This window comes from Chionomys nivalis, chromosome 7, assembly GCF_950005125.1.
Source record: "Chionomys nivalis chromosome 7, mChiNiv1.1, whole genome shotgun sequence".
NCBI lineage: Eukaryota > Metazoa > Chordata > Mammalia > Rodentia > Cricetidae > Chionomys > Chionomys nivalis.
Window position 1 is genome coordinate 57,502,279 of NC_080092.1, and position 22,434 is coordinate 57,524,712.

Sequence of the window (22,434 nt, forward strand, 5' to 3'; positions counted from 1 at the left end):
TTGCAAATAACAATGCCTTTGCCTTACTGAATAAAAGTCCCCTTTTTATATGTATGTGTGTGAGGTGGAAAGCATGTGTATGTGTGGGGGATGGCCACGTCTGCTGCTGCACATCAGTTTGTGCACGTGTTGCGGAGGCCAGAGGTTGGCAGTGGGTGTCTTTCCCTTCTATATTAAGTCAGAGCTCTGTCTGAACCAGGACCTCACTAATCCACAAACTGGGGGATCCCTGGTTCTACCTCACCGTTTCTTGGCAAGCATTTTACCACTATGCCTAACCCTTGAATAAAAAATTCTTTAATAAAGCTTAATTTATCAAACATGAAAATTCACCGGGCGGTGGTGGTGCACGCCTTTAATCCCAGCACTTGGGAGGCAGAGGCAGGTGAATCTCTGTGAGTTCGAGACCAGCCTGGTCTACAAGAGCTAGTTCCAGGACAGGCTCCAAAGCCACAGAGAAACCCTGTCTCGAAAAACCAAAAAAAAAAAAAAAAAAAAAAAAAAAAGAAAAGAAAAAGAAAATTCACCTTAATTCCTCAAAGAATTTCTAAACTAGTTCCCAGGTGTGCTTTCAGTCTCCCAGGTGCCCCCTTCAGGCGGGTCCCACACGTGACTCCTCCTCAGATCTGGCATCCCTTCCTCCCTCCCTTCCTCTTTTCCTCCAGCCAGATCTCGGTGAAGTTAACTCCCTTTCTACCTCTGCTAGGAGCAATATTTTTGAAATAAACTTGAAACCAACCAAAGTCATCTCCCCTGTCCCCTCCCTCTGTGATTGGTTTTGCTCCTCCCTTCTCCCCCCCCTTGCAGGCTAGTTTTGCCCCCACCTTGTGGCAGGTTTTGCCCCTCCCCAGCCCCAGGACATAGGCCAGGGAAAGCCATCTGACTGAGATGACATTGAGATGAGTGTTTCTTCTATGAGCCTCTATTTCTGAATTATGAAAGCAACAGATTTGAACTTATGATTTCTACGGTGCTCCCAACTCTGGTTTCCCACATCACGCATGACTCTGGAATTTTAAATGATTTCGTGTGCCCCATTCAAGCTATACTTTCTCTGTGAACCCTTGGTGGCTTTAGGTCACTCTGGTGAAACAAAACAAGGAGACAGGGAAGGGAAAGGAAACAAGATGAAGAGAATCGAGGAGCAGAAACAGGGGAGAAAGAACTAGAGGGAAGTCAGGCAGAGCCTAGGGCATGCTCAGAGCTGGCGTCTGTTAGAGAAATCCCAAGGGGGGCTCTGTCTACAGCTTAGCACCATAAGCCATGGAAGGCGTGAGGCAGAGAGGCATTTACCCCACAGGCCCCTTCATGGCCCTTGGTGAGCTGTTTAGGAACCTAGGCTTAAGGTCCTACCATCCTCCAGGATCCAACCACACAGCCGTCAGGTCTCTTTCCCCAGATAAGTGTTGAGGGTGGAGGCCTGGGGAGATGATGGGCCCAGGGCGGGTGAAGGCCTAGGTGGGAAAGGATGGGCCCAGGGCCCAGCACTTGCCAACAGATGATGGGACGTACAAGCCTGCTTAGTGGAGGACAAGCAGGAGGCACTTGCTTTGGTGATCCCTGTCTTTTTTTCTATCTAAGCCCATTGCCCAGAGGAGCAGGTGTGGGACTGCAGAGGAAACCAGAGGCTGGTCCAAGTCCCTGTGGATCTGCCGGGCTGGGCCGGGCCAGAGGCAAGATGCTGCTGGGGTGATTCTCTGGGGAGAAGGGAATTGAAAAAGAAAGACATCTCCAAGGAGGGTGCAGAGGGAGGGAGGTTGTCAGTCTCACACACACACACACACACACACACACACACACACACACACACACACACACACACAGCTTCCCAGCCTCAGCCTCCCTCTCTCACTAGAGAGGCGAGAAGAGCATTCTTCCTCTCTCTGCCCTCCCGACTTTCTCTTGCTTCCCCGCCCATCTGTGCAGTCAGCAGCTCCAGCAAAGTTGGCCTCAAACTTGAACGGAGCTGAAGCCTCGAGCTTCCTGGGAGCTTCTCACAGCAGCAGCAGCAGGAGCAGCAGCAGCAGCGGCGGCGGCAGCGGCAGCAGCAGCAGACTCCAGTTGTGAACCCTGCTAGTCTTGAGACACTCATCCGAGTCTTCCAGTACCCAGCTGGGCTCCAGCTCCCCACAATACACATCCACTCTTTTTCTGGAGGTTTGAAATCAGAGCTGGGGAATGGTGTGCTGAGGACCCCCTGAAGCACGCTGACCCAGTCCCTACCTGCACCTGAAGAAACCCAAGGCCCAAGCCAACATGGCCAACCCCGGGCAGCCTCCTTTTCAAGACCCAGGCTCCACCTCACCCCTGGAGCTGCCTGAGATGGAGAAGCTTCTCACCAAAGTGGAGAACAAGGATGACAAAGCCCTGAATCTGTCCAAGTCCCTGTCAGGGGCTCTGGACCTGGAGCAGAATGGCCACAGCCTGCCCTTCAAGGTCATCTCTGAGGGGCACCGCCAGCACTCCCTCCCTGGCTCCCCTTCCCGGGCCAGTTCTCGACGCGCATCCTCTGTGGCTACCACCTCCTATGCCCAGGATCAAGAAGCCCCCAAAGATTACCTGATCCTTGCCATTGCCTCTTGCTTCTGCCCAGTCTGGCCCCTCAACCTCATTCCCCTCATCTTTTCTATCATGGTAAGTCCTGTGCTTTTGTTCAGGGCATGGGTTTGGGTTTGCCCCAGCGCGGCAGCCATGTCTTCAGGGAACGGACTTAAAGTGCAGAGAAGAATGGGATGTTGGGACCTTGGTGGGAAACCCTCATCTCCCAACTTCCCTTCTAGAGGGACCTTAGGCTCAGTTCTGTTTGCTCGTTCTTCATGTCTGCCTCCAGGTATCACTGGTAGACTGCTTTCTGACCCTTCTGGCAGAAGACCCAGGGGTACATCTGGATGAAATTCTGCAGAAGAGAGGGCCAGCCAAATTGGGGGGGGTCTTGATTGTTCCTTTTCCCTCCCTCCCTCCCTCCCTCCCTCCCTCCCTCCCTCCCTCCCTCCCTCCCTCCCTCCCTCCCTTCCTTCCTTCCTTCCTTCCTTTCTTTTTTCTGGCGTAGGGAGGGCTGTTCGAGAAGTCTATATCAAAAGAGAATGCAGGCAGAAGAGGACCAAGGGCTCTGACTGCCCCAGGAGAGGCAAGTCACTTGGGCCACAAGGGCCTTATTCCAGCCTGTTTCCAAGAGCCACAGTGGCCTTGCTGCACTGGGAGCCCTGGGGCCTGACTTCCCTTGGGGCACGTGGGGAGGGTGTGGGTTGTCAGGGAGCTGGGGTTTGGAGCATAATGGAGTTCTTGAGGTTCTGGATCTCCTGATTTCCCAGATTTCACCAGCGGGCTTTTGCTGGAGGTCTGGGCACAAGTAAAAGGGCATGGCCAGCCTTGCCAAGGAGGGTCATGTGAGCTAGCCTTCACTTCTGCAAGATTCTGAATATTTTGTCTTAGATTGTCTTCAAGCCAAGTCACTGGGAAGGGCGGCTACTTACAGATCTCACAGAGACTTTCATAATGACGTTAGGGGCAGGGGGAGAAAGCAGGCCAGTTAGAGCCAGAAACCTGGGTGGGGTGACACTGTCTCCTCTGGAGAGACACTATTGCTGAGTCATTGGTTACCAAGCCACTAGGAACTGTGGTCACTCCTACCGTACTTCTTCAGATGTCTCTGTCCACCCCATTAGGTTCCCTTAGGATCCAGAGCCACCTGACAAGCCATGGGGGCAGTGGCAGCAGAGACAGGGTTAGGCAGAGTCCTGGGCAGGGCCCACTAAACTTCCTGCTGCACTCGGGGACCACGCCAGGCTCCAGGATGTAGCTAATGGCTCTGGGTAGAGCCAACTTCTTGGTTATAGGGAAAGGTCCCAGGAAGGGAGACAGGAGGGACAGATTCTAGAAGTATCTTCTGAGAATTGGGGGCAGGGTGAGTTGTCCTTACCCAAAAGAAGCCAGGTTGAAGACCCGTGAGACCACTGGACCTATCTCTGGCACTTCTTTCCCTTTTTAGAAGCCAGAGAAGCTTCTAAACAGGTCCTTATGACATACTGTAACAAGTGCCCAGCTAGCTAGACACAAATACAAGGGAATTAAGTCATCTTGGGCAAGTTGCTCAACTTCCCATCAGTTTATCCATCTGCAAGGTGGGCAGAAGCATAATGCATTAAAGAGCAGGGAGAGCTGAGATGGATCCTCACAAAGTGCTTAGGAAAAGAGCCCCGCCCAACGTAAGTGTGTTCTGCGGTCACAGGGACTAAGTGTCGCAGGGAGTCTCTCTTCTGCGGATGAGAAGCCACTCTGGGCTTTATTTATTTTTTGGATTTTTGAGTCATGGTCTTGCAGTATAGCCCAGGCTAGCCTCAAACTCATGCCAGCTCTCCTAATTCACCCTCCCAAGTGATAAGGTGACAAGAGAGGGTCACTGCATCCTTTGTTTGCTAATGGGGTTTCCAAAATAGCTTTATTAATGTATTCATATATCTCATAACTCGCTCACCTAAAGTGCACGGTGTAATGGGCTCCCTCCCCCTCCCCCCTCCTCTATCTCATGTGTAGCCCCGGACAGCCTGGAACTTGCTGTATGAACTCAGAGATATGCCTGCCTCTGCCTCTCAACTGAAAAACAAAAACTAGCCAGGTGTGATGGTGCACACCTCTAAAGTCAGCACTCAGGAAGCAGAGGCAGGAGGATCACTGTGAGTTCAAGGCCAGCCAGGATTATGTAGTGAAACCCTGTCTCAACAAACAAACAAAATAAAACAAAACAACACATATACATACACGGATGGAATGCCGTGTCCTGTTCCAATATATACACTGTGTAATATTTAAATTAGGTTAAACATAGATATCTCCTCAGTCATTGATCATTTCCTTACTGTAGAAACTTTCAAAATACTTTCTTCTAGTTTAAAAAAAAGTATAAGCTAGGCAGTGGTGTCACACACCTTTAATCCAGTAGTTGTGAGGCAGAAGCAGGTGGGTCTCTGAGTTCGAGGCCAGCCTGGTCTACAAAGTGAGTTCCAGGATTGTCAAGACTACACAGAGAAATCCTGTCTTGAAAACAAAAACAACTAACCAAACAAAAAGTTTGTAGTGCATTGGGCTGGGGAGCAAGCTCAATGCATAAAGTGCTTTCCTTGCAAAGTAAGGACCTGAGTTCAAACCTGTAATTCACATAAAAGAAAAAGCAGGACATTACACATCTGTGGTCCCAGTGCTGGAGAAGTGGAAATGGGTGGATCCCTGGGAATTGCAGCCAGCCTAAGCTACTTGGCGAACTCCAAGCAGGGAGAGACCTTGTCTCAAAAAGCAAGATGGCTGGGGAAGTAACCCAATTCAATCCCCAGCACACACACACACACACACACACACACACACAGCAAATGGAATTTCATAATATGTGGCCCTTTGGCCCTTTGTGACTGACTGCTTTCACACACAGCCTTCATATGTCATTTGTGGGGCAGCATAAACATCAGTGTGACCAGATTTCCATCAATGTCTGGGGTAAGGGATAAGAGAGACTGAAGGGTCCAACTGAGCATGGCATTCAGTGGACCTGATGTTGCAGGCCTATAGCCAAACTACTAAGGAGGTAGAGGAAGGAGGACTGTAGGGTCACAGAGTAAGTTCAAGGCGAGCTTGAATGACTTGTGAATACCCTGTCTCAAAACTTCCAGTTTTCTAAAGGGCTGGGCTATTGTTCAGTGATAGAACAGTTGCCCAGCATGCACCAGGTGCTGGGTTTGATCCCCAGCAACAACAGCAGCAGAAAGAGTGGTAGAGGTTTGAGTTCTGCACCAGGCTCACAAGATTTGGCTTCATCGATCTTTCACTTGTTTGATTCGTTACTGACTCATTCGTCTTGAATAGGCTATGGCTTGTTTTGAAGGAACTTAGTACAGGAAACCTCCTTCACATGTGTGACTGCGCCTGTCTTAGGGAGCAGAGTAGATGGCGAAGGTAAGTGGTTGCTGTTTGGCACTGCAGGAGGGGACTAGAGCATGCTGGGTGCTGTTGCAAGGCAGGGACTCACTCTTGGAATTTAAGGCTCTGAAGAGCCCCCTGGGGAGTTTTAGATTGATGCACAATGTGGTCAGTTCATATTGTAAAACCAACTCCAAACTGCATTGTGGGAAATGGGTTACTGGAAGGGGATCCCATGTACAGGAAGGGATGGGAATGTTTGAGCTCTGGATGGACTGAGAAGGAAGAGCACAAAGGTGTGTGTGTGTGTGTGTGTGTGTGTGTGTGTGTGTGTAGCATGTGCTCAGCCTCCAACTCAGGGATGTTGGCGCGTATCCTCAAAGCTAGCCGGGACCGTCCATATTCACAGAGTAAAGCTGTGCGCGGCCCACAGGCCTGTGGTTCTGGCACCGGGGGTCAAGGCCAGAGGACTGTCATGAGTCCCAGGTCAGTCTTGGCTACAGAGTGAGTTCTATTAACTAGCCTGAGCTACAAAACAAGACCCTGTCTCAAAAATCAAACCCAACCCAAACCAAGCAAATTAAGAACAACAAAAAGCACTTACTGAGAGGAGTAGATGGAAAGGGGGTTTGAGAAGGAGACTCTAGAAGACGCAAACAAGGCTAGAGGAAAGAAAGGAATAAAGGGCAGAGTCTGAAGAGGCCAGGAGAGGCCCAAGGCCCTGGAGAGGTTAGGTTCAAGGAGAGCGGTTTGTCTGTTGGGCTGGCCATTCCTAGATTCTGGGTGTCTGGGTGGAGAGGCATAGATGAAGGGAAGAGTGTGCAGGGTCCCTGGAGAGGAAAGGCCTTGAAGGAGAAATACTGAGAGGAAAGGGAGCTCCCAGGGAGTGGAAGGCAGTGTCTCCATTTGCTGAGCAAAAAGGGCCTCGTGGCACAGGGGATGGGATGTGACCAGGGACAAAGAGATAGTGGCTCTGCTGAGGCTAGAGACTGTGGGTGGGGACTGCCATCGGCTTCCGCAGTGGTGTGACTTGCTCCAGCATGAGGTGTGGGTTTGTGGACACTGGGCTCTGAGTGGCAGAAGAGCCACTAGACCAGGGCCAGGTGGCACAGCAGATGTAGGCAGGAGTGTCACGCAGAAGAGCTGGGCTGGACAAGGAGCAGGTGATGACCCTGGATGAGAAACACAGATCACAGGCTGGGACTTAGAGAAGGGCAGGTCCCACCAGCGTAACAGGCTAAGGGAAAAGCTGGGGGTCCAGATTTCAGAGGTGTGATGGCAAGGGGCAGGATGTGGTTGTGAAGATGAATGTCCAAGGGAAGCATCAGGACCAGGGATGAGGAAATTGAAGGATGAAGTTACTAAAATCCATGGATGCTTACTAAGTGTTAGGCACAGCTCCAAATGGTTTAGATGTATTATCTCATTCAGCCCTGACTGTGCTCCTGTGAGGCCTGGGTGCTAATATTATGCTCATGGCACAGACGAAAAACAAAGAAAGAAAGAAAGAAAGAAAGAGAGAAAGAGAGAAAGAGAGAGAGAGAGAGAGAGAGAGAGAGAGAAAGAGAGAAAGAGAGAAAGAAAGAAAGAAAGAAAGAAAGAAAGAAAGAAAAAGGGAAAAACCCAACACTGAAATGCAGAGACAAGAAGGTAGGAAGTGGGAAGCCTAGGGTTGGAATCCAGTCTGGCTGTCTTGAACGAGAGCACCTGTTCCTCCCAACCACACCTCTTGCCTTCTTGGGTGCACCTGCAGCTACTTCTGTCTTCAAAACCAGTCTATATTCTGGGCCACTTCCATGCCCCAGTGATGAAAGGGTCAGATAATCACCCAGAGTTCCATACTATGTCCATCCTGGCAGCAGCAGGTAACAATTCCCAGGAGGCGGTGGAGAAGATACTAGAAGTCCCTGTAGATGCAGGTCCAAGCTCTTGGCCTCAGCACTGGGAGCCTCTCAGAGCAGCTGCTGCCTGCAGAAGGATTCTATGGATGATCCATGGTCACGTAGCGGGTAGAGGCCCATCAGCTGGAAACCGAATCTATTGTTCTCTCGTAGTTCCACCCCATATCTGGATATGAGGACACTTCCAGGAAAGCCAACCCTTCTGCTATGTGTAGGGAAGGGCCATGCCCGTCTCACCCATCTTCTTCCTCCTAGTCATCCATTAAGCCCATCAGAGGAAGACAAATGGCTCTGTCAGGGCCCACTGCGGCCAGGGAGGTGGGGGCAGGGACTTTGTCTGAAGAGCAGTGGTTACAGATGTCCAGCCCCAGCTCTAGTATGTTCCGCAATCTCCATGATCCCCTGAGGGCGCAGATTTGACAAGTAGGGTTGTATCGTTCTGCCCATACACTGCGGGACGGTTCACGAGTTGGGCAAGGGGCTGGAGATTGAAACACACACACACACACACACACACACACACACGGGCCATTCTTGAAACAAGAATGCCCAAGAATGCCCATTTTACTGTATTCCAGGGCAGCTTATATAGGGCTCTGGCCACGCCCTAGCTCTCGGGATACTTCAGCTGCAAGCCCACCAGAACCCACTCCCCTGCCATCAGGAACTCACGAGGGGCTCGTGCCCCAAGCAGCTGCAGGCACAGGAAGACAGGTTGTTTCACTCCAGCAGGCAAGGGGTCACAGAAAATTCAGGGTCTGAGGGCCTGCTCTCTCCAACAGAGGACACACTGAGAAAGGGCCACATTCTTGTAGCAAGGCTTCCTGTCAGCAGAATAAGACCCCAGGCAAAGGGCCTTCTATGAGCAACACTAATAAAACAAGCAAATAGCTGGGCACGGGGCACTTGCTGGTTTATCTCAGCTCTTGGGACAGGAGGATAGGAGTTCAAGGTCAACACCAGTGACAAGAAGGTAGGAAGTGGGAAGCCTAGGGTTGGTGACATCTTCCTCAGGCTTCCCCTGCCGGAGACAGGATCTCATGTCCTGTCTTTGTCCACTCCATGTAACCCAGTCCGGTTTTGTACACTCCATGTAGCCTGAGGATAACTTTGAGTGTGTGTGTGTGTGTATGTGTGTGTGTGTGAGAGAGAGACAGAGAGACAGAGACAGAGAGAGGTTCACTATGCAGTCTTGGGTAACCTAGAATTTGCTACTAGACCAAACTGCCTTTGAACTCACAGATAACTGCCTCCTGGAGTCCCAGGTGCTTAGATTGAAAGGCATGAGCCAACATGGCCAGCTCGACCCTAAACTCTTGACCCCCCTGCCCCCTCCTCACAAACTCTGGGATTAGAGGTGTGTAGCACTCTGTCTGGTTTATGTGGTGCTGGGAGCAGAGCCCGGGGCTCCATGCGTGCTAGGTAAGCACTCATGCGTCGCTGCTCTCGTAGGCATGCTCCATAGCCAGTTGAGTAGTGTGTTGTGGGAGCAGCACGTTTTGTCATGCTTAGGTCTGTTCATTTGTGCATCCAACTACTTAGAGGGCAAATGTGCCTAGTCCCATCCAGGGATATGTGCTGGTGTCTCCCAGGCCCAAAAGCACACGCATAGCTGGGCTTTGGGGACTTGGGTCTCTGTGCCTAAGGGAAAGACAAAGCGGGGTGGGGTGGGTGGGAACCTTTCCTCTTCCCCCTCTCCCATTCAGGCCGCCACACTAGTCTCTCTCCATGGTCCTGAACCATGCACGCACAGCTGTTTCTCTGTGAGGTTGTGACTTGACCCCTGGCAAAGCCTGTTGTCACTCCTATGCCCTCCCTGCACATAAGGTTTACAGCTTGGAGCCCTGGGAGCTTCCCCAAGGCCACGCCAGAGTTCCTCCCTCTCCTCTCTTGCTCTGCAGTACTGGGGACTGAATTTACTGCCCTGTGCATGCTAGGCTAGTGATCCACCACTGAACACGTTTAACATTTTATTTTGAGACAGGGTCAGTCTGTGAGTTGTCCAGGCTGGCCTTGAATGTTCCACCTTCCTTGCTTTGACTCTTGAGTTGCTGGGATTACAGGTGTGTGCCACCATGCTCGGCAGACAGTCCTGAAATTGTTAGCCTTGAACTTCCTGGAAATCCCCCCACGACGTCAGTCCCTCTCTCTTCTAATATTGCTTAATCATTGATGTCATGGATTCCGTGGTCTGGGCTAGCCATCCAGGTGGCTGGAGGTGACATGGATTCAGGAGTATGTCCCAAACTTAGACAAACTCATGGTGCCCAGGCATCTCAATTCCACTTCTCCATCAGTCGAGCTGGAGACCCCCACATCATCTCAGACAGTCTCTTCTCACTCTGTATGCGACCTCTGGCTTTTTCACTTCTCCAGGCTGGGCTCTGGGCCAGGTCATTACTCACTTCAGGTCTTTGAATCTGCCCCAATCTGCCTAGCCTAGCTGCCACGCTGTGATCAGACTTATATTCCCCAGATGCAAGTCTGGGTTTGTCCCCTTTAAAATCCTTCATTAGAACAAGGCCAGCTGTGGTGGCACACACCTTTAATCCCAGCATTTGGGAGGCAGAGGCAAGTGGATCTCTCCAGGACAGCCAGGGCTAACAGAGAAACCCTGTCTCAAATAAACAACAACAAAATAAACCCATTTATTGGCCTCCAGGGCCAAATCCAGCCTCTGTTACACAGCTGTCAAAGTGCCTCCTGCTTCTCCTCTCTCTCCTCTTCTTTGCCCTCCTCTTCCACGGGATCTCATTATTTAGCTCAGGCTACCCTCAAATTGGCTATGTAACCCAGGTTAGCCTCAAGCTCACAGTCTTCCTGACTCAGCCTCCCAGAGTGCTGGGATTATAGGTAGGTGTCACCAAACTCTATGCGGCTCTTCCTGATGTGGCCTTTCTCTGGTGACAGCATCTCTCATCATGTACACATAGCGCTCTACACCCTGGCTCCATCCCCACCTCATAAGTGGATTCAGAGAATGAAATACCCTGAAGGGAGACATAGACTCAGTATAGAGAGTGACACAGGTAAACACCAGAGAGTAGGGGTTTATTCTTACACTCCAGACATGGAAGAATCTTGGCATGCTTCATGGAAGAGGCATGGTGGGAGGATTTGGCTACACAGGATCAGAGGAAGCAGAAGACTGGAAAGGAATAAAGGTGTCTCAGGGAGCATAGAGCGACCTCCTAGAGCTTGTGGAAGAGAGTGGTAAGGGCTTAAAGTTGACTGGAATTGGGAATTTTTCTATGGATAATGTGAAGCCTATGAGATCCATGTCGAAGGGACTATCTCAGCCACCATTGTGTGTGGTGTATGTGTGCATGCATATCCATATGCAGGCGTATTTACATGTGGGAGGCAGGCTGTATGTGTGGTGTATGTATGCATTTGCAACTGTGTGCAGGTGTATGTGCATGTGGAAGCAAGAGTGTGTGTGTGTGGGGGGGGTATGTGAGCATGAGCATTCGTGTGCAGGTGTATGTGCACGTGGAAGCCAGAGTGTGTGTGTGGTGTATGTGTGCAGGCACATTTGTGTGCAGGTGTATGTGCACGTGGAAGCCAGAGTGTGTGTGGTGTATGTGTGCAGGCACATTTGTGTGTGGGTCTATGTACATGTGGAAGCCAGAGTGTGTGTGTGGTGTATGTGTGCAGGCACATTTGTGTGCGGGTCTATGTACATGTGGAAGCCAGAGGGTGTGTGTGATGTATGTGTGCAGGACATTTGTGTGCGGGTCTATGTACATGTGGAAGCCAGAGTGTGTGTGTGGTGTATGTGTGCAGGACATTTGTGTGCGGGTCTATGTACACGTGGAAGCCAGAGTGTGTGTGTGGTGTATGTGTGCAGGCACATTTGTGTGCGGGTCTATGTACACGTGGAAGCCAGAGTGTGTGTGTGGTGTATGTGTGCAGGACATTTGTGTGCGGGTCTATGTGCACGTGGAAGCCAGAGTGTGTGTGTGGTGTATGTGTGCAGGACATTTGTGTGCGGGTCTATGTACATGTGGAAGCCAGAGTGTGTGTGTGGTGTATGTGTGCAGGACATTTGTGTGCGGGTCTATGTGCACGTGGAAGCCAGAGGAGAACTTGTGATGTCTTCCTCCATTGTTCGCTTACTGCCTTTCGACAGAATCCCTCACAGAACCAGAAGCCCATTCTTCTGTCTACACTGGCTGGCACGTGAGCTTGGGATCTGCCTCTTCATCTCCTCTCCCAATGCTGGGCTGACAGGCATGCAACTAATAACTTTAAAAATTATTATTTTAGGGCTGGAGAGATGGCTCAGTGGTTAAGAGCACTGACTGCTCTTCCAGAGGTCCTGAGTTCAATTCCCAGCAACCATATGGTGGCTCACAACCATCTGTACTGAGATCTGGTGCCCTCTTCTGGCCTGCAGGGATACATGGAGGCAAAATGTTGTAAACATAATAAATTAATAAATCTTAAAAAAAAATGATGGACACCATCCAGTCTTAAAAAAAAATTATTATTTTACATGTATAGTATTTTGCCTGTGTGTATATGTGTGCAACATTCATGCATAACCCTCAGAGGCCAGAAGATAGCGTCAGACCCCCTGGAACTGTTACAGAAAGTTACGAGCTGCCATGTGGGTGTTGGGAATTAAACCTGGATCCTCTGGAGAAGGAACCAGTGCTATTACCCACTGAGCCATCTCCCTAGCCTCTGAACTCTGTGTGTGTGTGTGTGTGTGTGTGTGCGTGTGTGGTGTGTGCATGGACATGTGGAGTCCAGAGGTCAATTTCTGGTGTCTTCCTTAGTTACTTTCCACCTTACTGTTCTTTTTTGGAGTTAGCAATTTAAATTTTAAACTAAGTTTTACCAACTTTTCATTATCTCAACAAAGCTAAATGAACACATTTGTTTGTCTGTTTTTTTGAGACAGGGTTTCTCTGTGCAACAGTCCTAGCTGTCCTGGAACTTCCTTTGCAGATCAGGCTGGCCTTGACTCACTGAGATTCACCTGCCTCTGCCTTCGGGGAGCTGGGATTAATGGCATGCACCACCACCGCCTGACTAAATGGACACATTTTAGTAGGAGTTTGAATCACTTTTTATTTTTTAATTGTCCCATTTTCTAAGTGTTGGTGTACACACACACACACAAACACACATGTTTAAGTTTTAAACTCCAGCTTCCATATTAAACCTTGTGCAGAGGCTAGAGGGACAGCCTGGTGGCTAAGAGTACCTACTGCTCTTCCGGAGGGCACAACACCCACACCCAGCAGTTCACAACTGCCTGTAACTCCAGCTGCAGGGGATCTAATACCCTCTTTTGGCTTCCACAGGCACTCACACATGTGACATACTCCCATACAGATACATACACATACAGACTAAAAAAATCTGACCCTTGTGCTCAGGCATACCAACATGCCTGGTTCTGTGCATGGCTGCTGTGGACCTGGCAAAGCAAGTGCTTTATGAACTGAGTCATCTCTCCAGCCTTTTAAAAATTATTATCATTCTTGAGACAGGATGTCACTGTGACACTCGGGCTAAGCTTTAACTGGTGATTCTCCTGCCTCAGCCTCCTGAGCGCTAGGATGATGGGCATACACTGCCACCCCCTGCTCTCTCCACCCCCATTCTAGTCCTCACTGACAGCGGAGGGGACTTTCGGATGTGAGTTTCCAGTCATTCCATCCCCTGCCCTTCCTCTACCAGTTCCAGCTGCTTCTTGAACCAAGACACATTTTGGGGGACTTCTGGAAGTTACTGGAAGACACCAGTAACTAACAAAGACACCCTTCCCACCCTCTAGTCTCATACCCCTACTCTGTCAGCTCTAGGCACCCTGGCCTTTTTATGGCACCTTCTACTTTGCTCAGGCAGTGACTTGGTGCACATCTGCCCTATGGGCCACTTGTCTTCTTTTATAGAAGGCGTCTATGCAATTCTCACCCATCTTTCACATCAACATTGAAGCCCTTCCTCCCAGAAGTCCTTGCTTCTCCTCTTTTATAAGCTCTCAAATGTCATGTGTGCCTCCTCTTTAACACTTTCTGTGCTTGCAAGTTCACCTGTGCGTGTGTGTGTGTGTGTGTGTATGTGTGTGTCTATGTGTGTGTCTGTTTTTTTTAAGGGCTGAAGACACAGCTCAGTAGTAGAGTACTTGCTGAGCACAGGCAAAGCCCTGGGTTTAAGCCTTAGCATTACAAACTCCAAACAAATTCATCTTATGCCTGGACTTGCTGGATCAATAGAAAGAAAAATAGAAAGGGGCTGAGAGACAGAGGTCACACGTTCAGTCTCAACTCTGATGGCCAGGGACCTGGACCAGTGTCCTGCCTGGATGAACCCTGTGCTTTCAAGTATAAAGTACTGAGAAGAAGTCTTCAGTTTGTCTGTGGCCCTGAAAGCAGTTACAACCTGGTTAACCATCTGTGCCTGGGCAGCCTAGAGGTTTGGGCAAGGACACGAAGAGACAAAGAGACTCTAGGGTAAGGACCCTGAAGACCTGGAGCCAGCCCTGGCTGGCGATAGCCTTGGGCCATTAGAGAAGGGGCCCAGGATCGCTCTTGCGAATGTTTGGATATACCTCCTACCAAGGCAGCCAGGGCTAATCCAGGGACCTCCTGTCCTTACGGTCCCCACTCCACCCACATTCACCAATTTCACCAGATTCACCGGGTCCCAGAGAATTGACGCTCACTACCAAGAGAGCCCCAGAGTTACCCAGCTTGTCTTTTCTTGTGGGCTCACAAAGGTGGGCTGTGTTTTGCCAGGTCACCACCATGAAAGGAACCAGGAGAGAGGCCAGTGTCTTTGCTTGTTTTTGTGGCAAGGAGGGGTCATGGAAGAAGGGGATCAGGCATGCTGAGAGTAGAGACAATCATCAGGCTGTGAAATTGTGCTCAGGAGGGGTCCGCAGGAACAGATAAGCCAGAAACCCTGTCACTACCCTGAGAAAAAACACCTGGTATTGCTTGGTTCTTTGTCCGCAGTCCCCTGGGAGGGGGGGTCTGCACAAGAAGCCCAGGTCTTATGTCCTGGAGGAGCGTCCTACACTGTGGGTGGCGGGAAGGGTAGGGTGTATCTGGAAGTTCACAAGGCCACTGTATGGCTTCCGTCTCCCCGTGACTGAGGGACAAGCTTCCTGAGGTTTCTCTGCCCTCTCTCTGCAGTCTCGAAGTAGCGTGCAGCAGGGGGACATGGATGGGGCACGGAGGCTGGGGCGCCTGGCACGGCTGCTCAGCATCACCTTCATCATCCTGGGCATCGTTATCATCATTGTGGCTGTCACTGTCAACTTCACAGGTGAGGCACAGGGGCATGGAGCACAGAGAGCCCGGGGACGGGGCAGTGGTGAGGGTGTAGCCATATCCTTCCACTTCAGTCAAGACCATTTAGGTGAAGTGGGTTTTCTGACTCATCCTTTGCTTGGACTTACGGATCAATGGGAAAAAGTGTAGAATGGGCACTGGCCTAGGAATCATAGGCCACGAATTCCAGTCTCAACTTTGACGGCCTGGGCCCTGGGCCAGTGTCACATTTGACCGAACCTTGCATTTTCAAGTATAAGGTTCAGAGAGGAGGGCTCCACCATGGAGGAGCATCATTCTGTGATCATCATTTTGTGAGCATTACTCTGGACAATGGATGTGATGGCTTTGGAGACTGATGAATGGCCTTCTCGCTGCACCGGGCAGACCGGAAACAAGCGGCACATTCGGAAGAAGGCAAAAGGCAGTGCTGTTAGTACCTGAAGGTGGCCCAGGGCACGTGTCCCAGGTGGACACTGTCAGCCATAGCTTTGGGAGTGTGGAGGCCATTCATCTCAGAGCTGTCCCAAGCATGGGACACTCTGGGACATTTCCGTCCCAGAAATCAATCTAAGCCTCTCCCATAAAGACCCTGCCGTTCAAAATGTGCTCCACGGTCCTGCTGCAGGGGCATCACCTGGGGCTGTTTTAGACTCTCAGACCCCACCCTGCACCCCCTGAATGGCAGACCTGCACTTTTGACTCTTTCTTCCTCTCTATGGTGGTGCTGAGAATGGAGCTCAGGGCGCCACTCATGAGCTAACCACCAGCCCAGAATCTACATCCTAATAAGATTTCCAACTCAGGTACCAGTGTGGGAGGTGCTGACCTAGAGTGGGAAGTGCTCAAAGCCTGGGGCCCAGTGTAGGGTCATGGGCAGTCTTGTCTACTCAGGAGAAGCAAGTGTGCAGGTTTTCCATCAGCTTGACTGCGCTCAGAGTTCAGACCCTCCACTCACTTCCTGTGCCAATGAAGCTTCCTGTTTCCTAAGCTCTGACCCTCCGCTTTCTCCACTAGTGTGGAGTTTGACGGGTCAGGCATGTGAGTAGCAGGAACCAGCAGCCTGGGGCACTGGGTTCCATTTCCCTTACCATGTCCCAGTCTGCTTGTTCTGCTGCTTGTCATTGTGGCTGGGACAGGTTTTGAACTCAGTTTGGCACAGGAAGTTTGTAGCTTTCAGAAAAGACATTTCAGGATGGGCTTCCCTAGTGTGGTGTAAAGCTGCATCTAGACACTCGGAGGGAAGCGACAGGAGTCTGTCTCGTGTTCTTGTGCAGCTTTCTGTGTGTTGGCCTCATTTCTAGGCAGGCTCTCTCCTTATGATGGCAGGTGACAACCACCAGGGTTAACAGTGTTCTGGAAGAGGCAAACATGCAAAGCAGTCCAGTAATTAGGCAGCAATTTTTTTGTTTTGCTTTGTTCTTCATGACAAGATTTCTCTAGTTTTGGAGCCTGTCCTGGAACTAGCTCTTGTAGACCAGGCTGGCCTTGAACTCACAAGGATCCACCTGCCTTTGCCTCCTGAGTACTGGGATTAAAGGTGTGAGCCACCACTGATCGGCACAGCGATTTTTTTTTTTACAAAAGTGATGTCTGGGGCATTGTGGCAGGTGTCTATAATCATAGCATTTGGGAGGCGGATGCTGGAGGATCAGGAGTTTAAGGCCAGAGGGTTAGGGGCAGTCCTAGGTTATGTGAGACACTGCCTAAAGACAGTGTGGTAGTCTGTGCCTTTAATTTCAGGACTTGGGAGGCAGAGGCGAGTGGCCTGATGCAAGCTCCAGACTAGCCAAGGCTACTTGGAGAGACCCTGTCTTTAAAAAAAAAAAAAAAAAGAAATAAAATAAATAAAATAAATAAATAAATTGCCTCTAACTACAGACCCAAGGTCCCAGGGTTGATTTTAATTGGTCCAGTTAGTGTCACATGACCATTCTCTAACCAATCACCAAAGCCACAAAATCTTATTGGTGGGAGTTCCTGCATAAGAGCCCCCAAACAAAGATGTCTCTGACCCTGTACCTCATCCTGGCTACCATTTCCCACCAAGAGACAATGCATCATGGGATCATGACTTTAAGTCAAGGCTCTGAAGACGCAGTGTTCCCAGCGCCGTTTCACCGTGACCCTTCTTTTCTTTACAGTTCAGAAGTAACCGCGGAGCTGATTCTAGCAGAGGCAGATGCCAGCCGGCTGGAGAGCTCCGAACCCACACGTCCCCACACATTACAGAGGACAGGATGGTGGCTGTCAAGTCCCCACCTGTTCCCAAACTCCAAAAGCACAAACTTAGAGGGAAACCTCTACACCACTCCACTGTCAGCCCGTGGCAGATGGGAAGGAAAATCTGGAATGAAGTTGGCCGGGAACCCAATGAATAACGAGGCTGAATCTCATAGACACATCACTCGCCTTTGGACCTCAGTTCTCAGGCTTGTTTCTCATCCCCACAATTCCTGGGACTTACATGCAGCATAAACTGCCAAAATGGGAAGAAAACCAGCCCCACAGCCAAGAAAGAAACACCGCACACCCTGGGTGTCTGGACACGAGCACAATATGGGCCGCTGCCTTTTCTATTTTCTTGGTGGGGAGCAAATAGACTCTTCACACGCTTTGTTCTGAGCATCCACAGTGCTCCTAGCCTGAGCCCAAAGGTGGAGCTGTCACTCAGCATGGGCCCTGGATAATACCCCCCCCCCCAGCAAAGAGGCAAGAGCCATATGGAAACCTTCCACTGAAGCCTGGATAGGGATAGCATGGCGTGCCTGGCGCTCTTACTGAACTTCAGCCTCCATGCTTCTCCACCAAGGACTCAGGTTCGAGAGCATCTTCCAGAACTATGGTGTCTGCCTCTTGCTTTCCATCTATGCTATAGCTTGGGGCACCAACTCGGAAGTCTTAGAAATTGACCTGATCTCAGTCAGCCATGAGGAAGGGACAGAGCCTGAGTTCTCTCTTTGGGGTCTGGGATTTCATCTTGGGACCCACACTAGTGACCCAGGGGCTCTCTATAGGGCATTGGGAGTCCTACACAGAAGAGCTGAGGTGGACCTGACTGAGGCTGTTAGCCCAGCTCTAAGGCATGCTCTGTGTCTGACCATGTGTCCCTGGCCATCCACAGCAACAAAGGCCTTCCCTAGAGATAACTCTGAGACTCCTAATGGACTTTCTGACTCATAGCTTCTCAGGAGTCTTTGCTGCAGTTTGTAAGGGAGGGGGCTAGAGAATCTTAGGAAGGCTTGTTAGTACATGATCCAGACTTCCAGGAGTCTAGAAGGAAGGCCAGCTGAAGGTTCAGTCTAGAGAGTGGGGACTGGGGCAGGGAGTAAGGGCCCAGCTACAGCCTCTGTCTTAGGACCTAGTGGAACACGGGGAAGGAACTAGACAGCCCTCTGACGAATAGCCGCCTGCCTTTTGCCTCTGTGCGTCTCCAGTTTTCTGCCTGGCACACCACACAGGCTGTGCCCATGGGGGCTTCACCTGCTGGCCTTGCTTGCTCTGAGCCCCCACTAACCAATGCCATACCCCCACCATCATCTTCTGCTCAGATCTGGGAGGGGAGAAATGATCCAGATTCCCCTGCCCAGCAGCTAGGGCTACTGGGGAACAGGTCCAAAGCCACTGGATGGAGATTGGAAGTTCATTTCCTCTGAGCAAAATTAGGACCTTGATACCTCCTTCCCAGGGTTCCCTGTGTGGCTCCCTACAATCTCTGAGAGGACCCTGGGAAGAGCAGGTTAGCACAGAGCACTGGCCGCTAGGAGAGGCTCTGGGGCTCCCAACAAGGGTGGTTGCTGGGAGGATTGAGGGATTGGGAGCGTCTCACTAGGGTTGGTGCACCTAAATCAGGTCCCTATTTGGGGAATAAACTTGGGCTTAGTTCCTAAAACAAGGACCGGCTATGCACACTTTATGGGATTTTTGAAGCCAAACTAGAAATGTCCCCATTTGCTGTGGGAAGTAAGTGGGTCAGGGGAGATGTACTGTCAATGGAAACAGCCTGTCACAGGCTCCTGATCCTGAGTGGGCGTCTCCTAAAGTCCCCTTGACACACACACACTAGGAGTCGAGCTTTGGGAAAGGAAAGACACTGTCTAGCAATTGTCCCAAGGGGAGAAGAGGCAGAGGCAGCTTTATCTTTAGCCTCAGCGTCGCTGGAGTCCAGCCCACACCCAGCCATTCCTTCCCATCCCCTAGTCACAAGTGCACACTAGGCCTGTCATTCACATCCTCACACACACACACACTTATTCACACTTTAGCCTGGAACAATTGGGGTCTCTGCATCAGGGAACGGCTTAGCTGGAGCATTCTTCCATTCAGGCAAGAGAAACCCGAGAGCCTTCCCGTGGTTCCAGAAACACAGCCTAGAGGTTCCTGGGTGTTCCCTGGGCAGAAGGGAGCACAGGGCAGGAGGAGAGAGCCACTGGGATGGAAGAAGACTGAGAAAGGGTTCTCTCACAACCCAGTTCCCACGAAGCTGGAAGGGACAGCGGCGCTGCTGTCCCAACACTGTCTCGGTTCGGGGCCAGCTGCAGGAACACAGTGGCTGAGGGCATTGACCTGGCCTCTCTTGGGCATCCTGGTGAACAGCAAGAACCGGCCCCTCCCCAGCACACTCACTAGTGACTCTGTATTTCTTGGCATGGAAAGAAATAAAGCTGAACATATGTGTTCTCTATGTGTGTTCCCTGTGTGTGTACTGCTGAACATATGTGTTCCCTGTGTGTGTACTGCTGAGATTGGGGTTCCAAATGGCCAAGCAGTCTACCCAGGCTGTCAATCACTGGGTTGGGCTGTGGGCCTGGGGATCCTGTGGTCACTGGGGCTCCACGTGGCATTCCTGTGGGCAAGTTACCATTCTCTCCAGGCCTTGGTTTTATACATGATAAAACAGGAAGGCAGCCGGGCGGTGGTGGCGCACGCCTTTAATCCCAGCACTCGGGAGGCAGAGGCAGGAGGATCTCTGTGAGTTCGAGACCAGCCTGGTCTACAAGAGCTAGTTCCAGGACAGGCTCCAAAACCACAGAGAAACCTTGTCTCGAAAAACAAAAAAAAAACAAAAAACAAAAACAAAAACAAAAAAAAACAAAAAAAAAAACCAGGAGGACAATGGCTGGTCCCGCCTTCTGTCTTGTTCGTGTGTGCACGCAGATGTGTGTGCATGCAGATGTGTGTGCATGCTTGTGGAGGCCAAAGGTCAATCTCCAGGGTTGTTCCTCGGGAGCCATCTAGCTTGTGTTTTGAGAAAGGGTCTCTCACTGGGACCTGGGCTTGCTGATTAGGCTAGGATATCTGGCCAGCCCGCCCCAGGGACCCCCCTGTTTCTACCTCTCAGAAGAGGGATTGCAAGTGTGTGTCACCACATCTGGATTTTAATATTCATTTACCTATTTATTTTGAGATAGGGGTTCTTTGTGTAAAAGCTCTAGCTGAACTTGAACTCAGAGATCCATCTGCCTCTGCCTCCCAAGTACCAGGATTAAAGGTGTGCACCACTACCATCTGGTTTCCCATCTGGATTTTTACGTTGAGTGTTGGGAATAGAACTCAGGTCTGTGTGCTTGCATGGCAAGCACTTTACCAACTGAGCCATCTCCCAAGACCCCTTCTGTCCTTCCTGCTCATGGTCCAAGATCTCGAGCTGGAGAAAGAAGGCAGGAAACCAACTTTTGTTGTGCATGGCAAACCACATGGCCACCCTGTGGGGTAGCTAGCGTCACTATCCCTGCACTCACATGGGTAAACTGAGGCTCAGAAATATTCCAGGTTTTATCTAAAGTCACACCATGCTTGACACAGAAGATCTTAAAGACATTTTGGTGAGATAATTCCATCCTCAGCTTCTTAATGCACACTTTGCTGGTTCAGAAGGAAAAGCCCAATGGAAGGAAGGCAGACAGGGATGGTTTGAGGGGAAGGAGAACTGATTTCTAGCAGCAGTGAGCCACAGGCAGGGGCTGTTTTCTTGGGTCGGGGAGGGAGCACTGGCAGGGTCACCAGGCTAGACAACCAATGGTTATGGAAGGAAATGCTGTGAGCACAGAAATGGCGGGGGGGGGGGGGGAGGAGAGAGGGTCCTAGGGCTCAGGAGGATCAGGACCAAGTGGGTCAGGTCACCTGATGGTGATGGGTTCAAATCTCAGCGGGCTATTTACTATTTGGGGCCCCCTGGAGAGGCTCCTAACTTCTCCCAGCCTTATCAGATCTGAAGTGTGAACATTCAGTGAAATAATCCACGTCAAGATGAGAACACGACCTTCACAATCAACTCAGATCTACCCAAGAGCTGAAGTCGGAGTACACATGGGACAGGACCCATGAGACCGGAGGCTAAGTCCAGCTTTCTCCCATGCCTTAGGAGGAGTGCCCGTGCCCATGCTTGGAGGCCCTGCTTCCTTCTCATGCAGAGAAAAGGAGCACCTATTCCACCTACTCTATACACACGTGGGGGAGAGTTAATGAACGACTGTCCCTAAGGCAGATCTGGTAGCATGAACCTGTAATCCAGCTGCCTGGGAAGTTGAGGAAGGTGAACTGAAAGTTCAAGACCAGCCTTAATTGTTGAATGAGTTCAAGGCCATCATCCTAGGCAATTTAGTGAGGTCCCCTCTCAAAATAAAAAGCCTGAGGATACAGTTCAGAGGTAGCACATTTACCTAGCACATGTGATGTCTTAGGTTCATTCCCCAGCAACACACACACACTGCCTTTATAGTGCCCTGACACACCCCATTCCTTGGTACCTGCCTTTTAGGGGGTCAGTGGGACACCACATGGTTAGCAGTTTGCTCTCTTTCCACCTGATCTCACCTCTAGTCCCCATGTGAGTAACAAGCACACTTCTATATGCGGCATGAATGAGTGTAGCCAGGCCCTGGAAGAGGAAGACACACAGCGCACACTCGTGAGGACATGTGTGGGAGTTGCACAGAGCAGGAGGAAGTCTCAGGGTCTGCCTGGAAGGTGAAGGCAGGGGTGGCTTTCTTGAGGGGCTCCTCCTCCCCGTCTCTCATCACAAATGTGTACTAAAGACCTGCAGGGGCTGGAGATATGGCTCAGAGATTAAGAGCACTGGCTGCTCTTTCAGAGGTCCTGAGTTCAATTCCCAGCAACCACATGGTGGCTCACAACCATCTATGAGATCTGGTGCCCTCAGATCTCATAGGCATACATGCAGGCAGAACATTGTATACATACTAAAAAAAAAAAAAAAAAAAGACCTGCTGTCTGGCAGGCCTGGCACTGGACCCTGGAAACACAAAGATAAAAAGGACAGGCTTCCTGGATTATGTGACTTTTGATCTTAAGGAAAGCTCTAGCGGGAAGGG

General features: G+C 50.7%; 1 protein-coding gene across 2 annotated transcripts; it reads left to right on the forward strand.

The window, feature by feature from the left end:
• Window positions 1-1,799: 1,799 nt before the first annotated feature.
• Window positions 1,800-17,797, forward strand: Trarg1 (trafficking regulator of GLUT4 (SLC2A4) 1). Of its 2 annotated transcripts, XM_057775015.1 has the most exons (4): window positions 1,800-2,634; window positions 3,050-3,127; window positions 14,963-15,095; window positions 17,245-17,797. In XM_057775015.1, exons 1-4 carry the CDS (start codon window positions 2,257-2,259, stop codon window positions 17,253-17,255), a joined length of 600 nt encoding a protein of 199 aa, XP_057630998.1. In that variant the 5' UTR covers window positions 1,800-2,256; the 3' UTR covers window positions 17,256-17,797. The 2 variants fall into 2 exon arrangements, with proteins under 2 accessions (XP_057630998.1, XP_057630999.1); XM_057775016.1 differs by lacking the exon at window positions 3,050-3,127 and having other exon boundaries at window positions 1,801-2,634.
• Window positions 17,798-22,434: the final 4,637 nt, after the last annotated feature.

Bases quoted from the DNA above. Each gene is read 5' to 3' on its own strand.
- Trarg1 (XM_057775015.1), top strand. From the start codon at position 2,257: ATGGCCAACCCCGGGCAGCCTCCTTTTCAAGACCCAGGCTCCACCTCA. The intron at 2,635-3,049 runs GTAAGTCCTGTG...TTTCTGGCGTAG, and splicing joins CCCTCATCTTTTCTATCATG to GGAGGGCTGTTCGAGAAGTC. The intron at 3,128-14,962 runs GCAAGTCACTTG...CTCTCTCTGCAG, and splicing joins CTCTGACTGCCCCAGGAGAG to TCTCGAAGTAGCGTGCAGCA.